Raw genomic sequence first — 10,490 nt, 5'->3', positions numbered from 1 at the left:
ACGGGGAGCGAGACAGACCTGGAACGAGACAGACGGGGAGCGAGACAGACCTGGAACGAGACAGACGGGGAGCGAGACAGACCTGGAACGAGACAGATGGGGAAGAGACAGACCTGGAATGAGACAGACAGGGAAGAGACAGACGGGGAATGAGACAGACCTGGAACGAGACAGATGGGGAAGAGACAGACCTGGAATGAGACAGACAGGGAAGAGACAGACGGGGAATGAGACAGACCTGGAACGAGACAGATGGGGAAGAGACAGACCTGGAATGAGACAGACGGGGAAGAGACAGACGGGGAAAGAGACAGACCTGGAACGAGACAGACGGGGAAAAAGACAGACGGGGAAGAGAAAGACCTGCAACGAGCAGACGGGGAAAGAGACAGACGGGGAGCAAGACAGACCTGGAATGAGACAGATGGGGAACGAGACAGACGGGGAGTGAGACAGACCTGGAACGAGACATACGGGGAAAGAGACAGACCTGGAACGAGACAGACGGGGAAGAGACAGACCTGGAATGAGACAGACGGGGAAGAGACAGACGGGGAAGAGACAGACGGGGAACGAGACAGACCTGGAACGAGACAGACGGGGAAAGAGACAGACGGGGAGCGAGCCAGACCTGGAACGAGACAGACGGGGAAAGAGACAGACGGGGAAGAGACAGACCTGGAACGAGACAGACGAGGAAAGAGACAGACTGGGAACGAGACAGACCTGGAACGAGACAGACGGTGAAAGAGACTGACAGACAGACATAGAGATAGAGACAGACAGACAGAGAGACTGATACAGAGACAGAAAGAGAGAGAGATAGAGACAGACAGACAGAGACAGACAGACACAGACAAATTCACACAGACAAATTCACACAGACAGACACACAGACAGACACACAGACAGACACACAGACAGACACACAGACAGACACACAGACAGACACAGAGACAGACAGAGACAGAGAGACAGTTACTATCCAGGGCAACACCCGGGTACTACAACTAGTTAGTCTATAAAACACATATCCAAAAACATTCTCCCATTGACTTCCAAGGACTTAAGAAACAGTTTTGAAATAAATTATATTTATGGAACACGTCATCACAGATTTCTATGAAACATTTTGTAAGAACATTACATATATAAGTAGGTACCATTAAAATGCAGAACAAGTTTACAGAGACTGAAATGTACAAATTCATTTTTTTTTTTTACTAATTTTTATAAACGTTTGTATTTGCATTATTTTTTACTCTTACTCGACTCATTTTCTCATCTTCTAAGCAACTTATCACAATATTCTCATTGTATAATTTAATTATTTACACATAGACTACAAAAGAAATAAGTGAACATGGAGTCCTGTGGAATAGAGAGGTTTTGATATACACCATCTATATTTTTTTTGACCACAATAAAAACAGAATACAAAAAAAAGAAAAGAAAATTTAGAAATAGATATGCTCTAAAACAATAAAAAAATAAAATAAAAATTTTAAAAAATAAAATAATAATAATAATTGTAATAATAAACACTGGTTAACACTGCGTACAAAAAATATTTTAACTTTGTAATGCTGATATGCAGAAATACTGTCTTGTATAGACTTTTTATTATAATGCTCCGGTTTTCTAGTTGAGTAATCCTGGTTGTTACTACATGGAAATGGCATCACAAAAAGGTCCAAAAATAAGGTTCAAAAATAATTCAAAAGTTCTGTGCTGATTAAAGATATGTTTTTGTTATGAGCTCCAAATACTGTGACTTAACATCCTATAACCACAGAGTAAACATTCTGTCTGCCTACTGCTGCCACTAGGGGGGGCTCACTGTAGACAGATTTAGGAAAGTTCCATTTTATCTAGGTAAATGTTATATCACCCTCTTTGGTCTTAAGGGACAATTTGGATAAGCTAACGTCTAGTCCCCTTTTCAACATTTTGGAGGTTGCAGTGGATATAATTGCATACACTTTTAATTTTTTAGGGCGAATTAAAATGGTTTTCTATTTCCCCTTGCTGTAGTGTTAAAAAGAATTAAATCTGTCCTTTACCCACCCTTCCCAGGTCCAGCGCTGAGTCTCCTATATTGTTGGTGTCTGTTATTTTCACATCCACAGCGCTGCAGCCAACCAACTCTAAATTTGAGCAGAGCCTACTGAGCTCACTGATTGGCTGCAGCACTGTTGTAATGCTTGCGGCTGATGTAGAGGCGGTGAGTGGGATTAGTGGAACCACTGGACCACTCGGGCTTACCCTTCAATTGGAAGGGCTTATCTTAACCGGCCAAGGTACCACTCCCAGGGCAGTGACCATGACTGTAGCAGCTGACCCCCAAACAGGAGACAGACTCAGCTATAGACAAGTACAGGTGGGGTGACTGAGGCAGGCTGGACAGGTGGGTACGGATAGAAATTTTGGGAACAGCAGGGATAGACTGGTATGGGAAGGCAGGTACCGGAGACTGACACAGGGGTAATGGGACAGGAGCTCAGGACCTGACAACTAGCTAGATAGCAGATTGGAGAATGACTGACTAACTAGAGGTGTTGTGCAGGCATCTCCCCTAATGGGAGGGTGCCTTAAACACACTGTGCCTCTCAGCCATAGGCCATAGGCTGAGAGGCATCTCTAGGAAATGGTGCACCGGCGGTTTAAGAGGGCCAAAAATTAAGATGCAAATGTTTCCTACTCACTAATAGGTGACTCCCCCATTAACCTCACATAATTGACTCCGTTTTTGCATGTGCATAGGCCCTTTTTTTAGAGAACCCTCTGTGTGATTATAAGGCACATCCTATGTCAGACAGATTTAGGATCCGGTAATCTGCCAGTGATGGGGACTACGGAGCCGTGGACCTACTCAACTAACTTTGTAAACTTTTTTTCCTGCAGACAGCAATCCACAATATCTTGCTGGTAGCAATGGCATTGTTCATAAAAATAAACAATAGATATCTGCTGGCTGAACACTGATTATTTGAGGAGATGTCGGCTAATACATATGTATGCTTGAGTTGGAATACTTGGAGGATATGTTTAAGATCAGGTAGAACACAGAAGGGCATCCTGAAATGGAAAAAGACTAGAAACAGAACACACCATCCAACGCGTTTCGAGCACTGAATCATATTGGTATCTCGCCACCTTTACCCTTTGTGCTGCTTCCTTAGATCAAGCATATTTCCTGGACAATCCTGTCCTGATGAAGGTCTACTGTATAGAAAGAAACGTCTACAATATTGGAATAAATGTCAGTTCTTCATTGTATCTGTCAGTTTTTTATCCAAAGGGACTTTTTGGGCATCCCTAGGTCCAGGTCCCAGGTGTGACTGCATCCACCATACTTACGCCCCTGAACTTCGCTCTGATTGAAATCTGTTTTGACCCAAAGTGTCTCCAGTTTCCCAGGAAGGTCCAATATCAATAGAATAGGGTAGAGGAAAACAAATGTCTGCTGGTCACCCTCTATCCACCCTGATGTTTTATATCGTGAGTTAAGATTGTAAACAGAGTGACGAAATGTTAAGGTACAAGTATATGAGCCTTATTCCACATATAAGGGAATCTGCCAGCAAGTTTTTGATATGTAATCTGAGAGAACTATGATGTAGGGGCTGAGACTCTGATTCTAGTGATGTGTCAATGACACTGGTCTGTGAATTTTTGTTTCAATAAAATAAGTGTTTTATCAGCAGGAGATTATCACTACGTGACTGTGTTGTGCCTCGTAGGCCTCCTGCTCTGTATAACTCCACCCTACTACTGATTAGCAGTGTACATAAAAAGCTGTCAATTAGTGGAGTGGGCGGAGTTATACACAGCTCAGCTGTCACGGTTCCGCTGTGCGGAGCATATTGCACACTGGTGATATTCTGCTACGCTCTCCTCAACAACAGAGCCAGTAGTTACATATTTTCTTTGTGCATAGCATTTTGGCACTTGCAGACAGGTTGTTTTTCAACACAAAGTTTCCATCCTGGTTCTGGGAGGTGCTGATTACTCAGGTGTCCCACCTTCCTGGTAATCGCTCTGTTTCATTACTGAGCATGTTCTCCCAGAACCTCGCCAGTCGTACTCTCTGGGTCTGCAGTTGTGCTTTTGGCTCCTCTTCGTGTTAGTGTTCTGATCTAGGCTTCTTGACCCTGGACTGTTTATCGACCCATCTCTGCCCACTCCCTGTCTTTGTGGTTACGTCCTAGCTCCTGACCTCGGACCGTTACCTGACCACATCTCTGTCTGCTCCCGGTGTTTGTTGTTATCTCCTGGCTTCTGACCTCGGACCATTACCTGACCACGTCTCTGTCTGCTCCCGGAATCTAATACGTACTTTCCTGGAATTCTGACCCTCGACCTGTGACTTGACTGCGTTACTGCTAACTCCCAGTGTCCTGTTGTGTCCTCCTGTTTCCTGACCCGGCTTTCTGAATATCCTTCCGTCCATTCTGCCCGTAAATAGTGACTAGCATCACATCAGCATTGCTTGTTTTGCTAGATCTACAAAAGAGAATATAGTGATGTTATCAAAATAACAGCAAGCAGCCCAGTAAGTGATACACCACTGGAATCAGGGTCTTGCTTTTCACCATGTTTGGTACCCTCACTTCACTACTTTCCTCACCCATCCAATATCCATATAGTGTAGAGCCCCGGGTGCATTCACCCTGCAGATATACCGGCAAGGCTTGCTCACACTATCATTGATGCTGTTTTTGTGTCCACACGACAAAGAACAGTTTTTTACTATAGCTGCAAAATAAATAAGATTGCTAAAATCTCATTAACTTGGTGTATTTTTTTCCTTGCGTTTTTTTAATTATTTTTGAACTTTGAGCATTTGTGATACATTTTTTGCATAAATAACAAATGCATCATAAATGTATGAAATTTATACAGCTTTTTCCTGCCAACACCATGTATTTTTAATAGGAAAAAAAAAACAGCTGCAAAAAAGCACTGTGTGAACATAGCCTAGACGAGAAATATAGTGCCAGTGTATGTAACAAAATAACATTGCTGAGGAAACTGTGATGCTAGACACTACGAGCAATATGAATAAAAGGGTATTCCGACAACCCGGAATCATAAGCCAGGAGGTAACATATAAGATTCAGGGAGCAGACAGAGATGTGGTCAGGAAGAGGTCCGAGGTCAGAAGCCAGGAGTAAGCGTATAAGGTTCAGGGAGCAGGCAGAGACATGGTCCGGAAGAGGTCCAATGTCAGAAGCCAGGAGATAACGTATAATGTTCAGGGAGCAGAGACGTGGTAAGGAAGAGGTCCGAGATCAGAAGCCGGGAGATAACGTATAATGTTCAGGGAGCAGACATAGACGTGGTGAGGAAGAGGTCCGAGATCAAAAGCCGGGAGATAACGTATAAGGTTCAGAGAGCAGACAGAGACGTGGTCAGGAAGAGGTCCGAGATCAGAAGCCGGGAGATAACGCTTAATGTTCAGGGAGCAGACATAGACGTGGTGAGGAAGAGGTCCGAGATCAAAAGCCGGGAGATAACCTATAAGGTTTAAGGAGCAGACATAGACGTGATCAGGAAGAGGTCCGAGGTCAGAAGCCAAGATCAGAACACTTACACAAGACAGGATCCAAGAGCATGCTGAACAAACAGGAAGTACGACTGACGAAGTTCAGACACAGCAAGCCCAGTAAAGAAACAGAGCAATAACCGGGAACAAAGTGTATCTGTGAAGGCACCTACCAAAACCAGCGTGGACCCTAGTGCTGAAAGACAACCTGTCAGCAAGTGCACAAGACACATAGCAGAGCATTTTCAAATGCAAAATGCTCTGCACAGTGAAGCAGTGACAAAAGCATTCCAAGTGCAAAATGCCCTGCACAGCGGACCATGACAGAAACCCTTCCTCTTGCATCACTTAAAACTGTTCATATTTTTAGGAAAGAGGACAGGGGTGTAACTACAGTAGATGCTGAAATTTCACCCAGGCCCTGGAGACTAGGGGGCCCCAAAAGTCCCTTTGGCCTATGGAAAAAGCTCAGATTTGCTATAATTGGGGGCGGAGTTAGAGCTTTTACATTGGGGCCCATGAGCTTAAAGTTATGCTACTGAAAGACAGTATTGGAAATATCATTTTAGGTGATGATAAAGATTTTTCGATCTAGCACAGCGAATTAAAAGCAAAATATTTATTGTGACTTAATTGAAATAGTAGCATGGGTATAGAAAAATACTGACGCGTTTTGACTCCAGCTGACTCTTATCTACGAATAATAGTCATCTAGACTCGAAAAGCGTCAGTTATAATGAAGTCACAAAGTACTTTGTTGAATTGAAAAATCTTTATCATCACTGTCTACAAATTAAATACTCAAATCTGTTCTATAAATTGTGTTTTAGCCTTGAGAATGTTTTTGATGTCTAGATACCTAACCGAAATGTTCTTCTAAACCACCTCCAGCTTCGTAGGCTTCATCTTTTCCTTTTGTGTTGTGGCCACAGTGTACACTCTATTCTTAATAGTTTGTTGCTAAAGCCCCCATGGTCCAGTTTAATCATTTTTTGTCACTCTTTCACAGGTATTTCCGTTTTTTGAGGCAAATGACCATATTATGACTAAAGTAAGTAAAACAGTTCCAAAAAGATTACGAGAAGAGATGGCCTTCTTGTAGGTCACATACATGTCTACTCTTACCAGTACCCACAGGACATCGCCGACATTTAGACTTTTCAGCTGACACAGTCAGAACTATGATCAGTAGTCCTCTTAATCCAGACGTCAGGCATATCCGGTTTGCTGTTAGGTAGAACGACCGGAGGATGACTATCTTGGTTTGACTGGATTTTCCATAACATGTTAGTCTGTTTTGAGGCTGAAGAGGAATCGAACACAGTTTCCCTCAATGCTAGTCTTAAGGTTTCTCTTTTTCCATTCAAATGCCCCCTTTCGCTGTGACAGGGGGAGTCAGGGACCTCAAAAATATCGGGTGAGCAGCTTGTTGAGTCTGCCAGTTTAGAACTCTGGTCAAAATCACTAAGACAAGTTTCATTCGAGTCAAGGGCATCAAAGGAGCTACCCATGGAACAGAGGCACCGGGAATATTCAAACATACGGGCATTCCTCTCCGGACTGGTGCTTTTTGGACTTTCCAAGTTACTAGATTGCTTTTGACAATTAGTGGTATGAACATGGACATGATCCAGCACAGATCCATTCCAAGTCTTGCTGTTCATCCTTTGATAAATACATTGAGCACACGACTCGTCAGATCGTTCTGACTTATCTTCAAAGCTACTTTGCCTATAAGGAGAAGAGGTTTGAAAACCAGAACATTGATTAAAACCCTTTTCTCTAACTATATTAGCCTGGAAATCCTGAGGGTCTTCGTTTCGCTGAGATACTACTCTATGGCACTTATTCTCCGATAACTGCATATCCTCTGATACGATTGATGGGCGTTTAGAGAGTTTACTAGTTGTCGTACTGTTGTCAAAACTATCACTTAGGTTCCTGGCTAAAGGCTGAAGCTCATATTGTTCATTTTCTATGTTTGATTCTTGAACTTTCCTAAGCCTGTTCTGTTTCTCGTTCCCACCACAAGCAAAAGTACCATTTAGCCTTGGATCATTAGGACAGTCCTTTAAGACGTTGGTAAAAGGCCACAGTATTTGTCCACAGTTCTTTTCTGGGCCAAAAAAGCAGCAAAGTGATTGGAAAAAGAAAGTGGCAAAGCCACAGCTAATGCATTTAATTATCATTACGAATATTCCCAATTTCCGGTATGCCAACACCGTGGCTGGCAGCATGATTACCCCAGCAGAAAACATGGTGGAGGCTCCCATTGCTGTTGCGCAACTCATTTGCTTTAAGGAGAATGCCACACGACTGAGGCGGTCAGAGTGTGGACATAAATGGTAGGAAATGCAATAATTGACCGTGAAGTCAACTGAGAGGCCAACGGCAGCCGAAACAAATAAGGATTCCACAACATTTAGTTGCCATTCCAAAAGAACTAGGAGACCAACGGTTACTAAAACCGAACCGCCTATTGCAGCCACTGAGAATAAACTGAGCAAGACGTTCCATGTAGTCAACAGAAGAACTACGAATGAGATGGCCACGGCAAAGCCTGTGATCATCATGACTTCCGTACTCAGCGTGTGCTGGAGGTTAAACAAAGAGAGGTTACTTGTAAACCATCCACTCTGCAGCCCCTGAGGAGCGTTCTTTAACTCGTTTATGAGCCACGTGTTTAATGTATTGAAGAATTTCTTGGTTTTGCTATAATTGAAACTGTAGTGATATGTTGTCTGGAACTCCAGAACCAAAGCAGACAAGTTACCGTCACCATCAAATCTGGGTCCAATATCATAGGTCTCAGGACCGCTGCCTCCTTGTTCCGTGACCATCATTTTTATGCAGTGGAGGAGTAAATCACTTGAATATGGAAAGGAAAATTGGTTACAGCACAGGTTATGATTTTGGTCACTCTGTGAGCACTGACGACTTTCCATCCATCGGTGGAAATCTTCCATGAAGCAGATGTTTGGCTTTTTATCCTGATCGGCGAAGTAAAAACTTTGGTTTTTCACCTTTTGACAAAGTTCCATAAGCCATCTCTGGCTATCGGTACTTTGGATGCTAAAGGTAGTATCCCTGATGAGCGTTCCATTAATGTCTGGATTAAGGTGGTCTCCGTTATCCAAAGGCTTAACACCCCATATGAGTGTAATTGGCATATATTGACCTTCTCCATGTTCTTGACGTTCAAACATGAACTGGTGGCAGTATTCAGCATCGTATCTCTCAAACGGGTGGCTTAGCCGAAACACCTGAACCGATGACACATCTGAAGATGGCAATTTTAATTTCGGGTTGACACAAGCAATATAGGCCCCACCGGCTGCCAGGGCAGCAAACCAACAAATCCAAATGTACCGGAACTTTATCACTCCACATGGAAGGAGCTTCTCGAAAAGTAGTTTTGATGTTTCAGACAAGGTGGCGTGTGTGCTTCGAAGTTTTTGGTAAAAATTAGAAAAAATTCTTTTATGTCCGTTACTGTTCCAGTAATCTTCAGATTTGTAGATGCAGTTGACACGAACGTATCGCTCATAAAGGACCATGGTGGCGGGCAACCACGTGATCATGAATGTCATGTTGATTAGTACAGATGTTCCCATGTAAATGGAGAAGCATCGGATTGAGGTAACGCTACTCATGTAACTGGCATAGAAAGCAGCTCCAGTGGTCAAACAAGATACCAACATAAGATATACAAAATGGTGCATAGTTTGCTTTACCCATTGTTGCATGCCGGCGGCCGCGTGTTGTATCTTGCTGAGATTCCAAAGGTCGAAGAAGACAAAAGTGTGATTAGCACAAATGCTACTGAGGATGATGACGGCAATCAGGTTAACAAAGGGAAAGAAAGTCATTCTAAAAACCAGTTTGTAGAAAAAGAAGGAAATCAGCAATGAGCCGACAACCGATGTCAAGACCATAAAAGTGATAAAAAAGGAACGTAGGTAAAAAGACATACTTAGAAAAATAGACAATATTGCCAGGACGGGATACACAGTATCCATGACAAGGTAGTGCTGGAAAAGTTTATGCTTTAGCCCCAAGTCCATTCCACTGATCGCTGTAAAATTATCAAAAAGTTCCCGAGACTGCAAGTTGTCCACATAAATGTCCATCATTGATGGACCTTTTTTGGCCGGTGAAAACAGCAAGCTGTATTTTAGAGATGGGACCTGGTAATTTGTAGTTTGGGGGCTTAAAAAGTCCTTATCGACAAGAAAATGGAGCAGCTGGTAGACTGCGCTGGATCGCGTGCACTTTTCAGGCACTTTGGCACACTGAGAATGTTTCTCCCTCTCGGTACGGGAACCTATGCAGGAAGGGGTCAGAGCTCCGCGGTGGTAATCCGGTGCGCAGGAACGCAGGAGGACCAACGTGTGGGTGATGTCACTCTGGGTGATTTCAAGGCAAGAAGACCGGTTGTACATTACGGATATGTAGTTTCCAAGAGACCAGCTGGGACAGCATTCTTTATTCTCATTGCGTTCGCAAAGCTCTGAGAAAGTGGGATGTGAACGGATCTGCAAGAAAAAAAAAACAAAACACTGTGGTCATATATTGAAAGTTTCATATTTATGGCACATCCACCCATTAAGAGCAAGGTCCCATACAGATGAATAGAGCCGTGCATGAGAAGGTGAGTGTTTATTAGGGCTACATGGCGACTTGCTTGTTGCACCCTTGGAAACTTGTAGCTCGCCCTCCAAACGCTGCAATGACGCGGTGACCTAGAGCGATCTTTGGTCAAGTTAGGTGGGCGAAGAATGAATTTAAACTTTTGTAAAAGATTTTACAGCCTTTTGCTATCAGGTCTAAGATATCTATTCAATCATGTATGCATATTGTTGTCACGAGTGTGTCACAACCTGATGTGATCTCGGGGGGGAATCTGGGCTCAGAAAGTCACAGTGTGTAGTTGATCTGCTTT

General features: G+C 43.3%; 1 protein-coding gene across 1 annotated transcript in view; it reads right to left on the bottom strand.

The window, feature by feature from the left end:
* Positions 1–1,106: 1,106 nt before the first annotated feature.
* Positions 1,107–10,490, bottom strand: part of DISP2 (dispatched RND transporter family member 2) — a 45,215-nt gene continuing 35,831 nt past the window's right edge. The window contains exon 8 of the mRNA XM_075331255.1: positions 1,107–10,083. Coding sequence (XP_075187370.1) covers positions 6,709–10,083 — 3,375 coding nt within the window. The 3' untranslated portion in view covers positions 1,107–6,708. The remainder of the gene's footprint in view (positions 10,084–10,490) is intronic.

Source organism: Anomaloglossus baeobatrachus, chromosome 12 (assembly GCF_048569485.1).
Source record: "Anomaloglossus baeobatrachus isolate aAnoBae1 chromosome 12, aAnoBae1.hap1, whole genome shotgun sequence".
Lineage (NCBI taxonomy): Eukaryota > Metazoa > Chordata > Amphibia > Anura > Aromobatidae > Anomaloglossus > Anomaloglossus baeobatrachus.
Note: the sequence above shows the minus strand (reverse complement) of the source record. Positions and strands in the feature narration are given on the sequence as shown.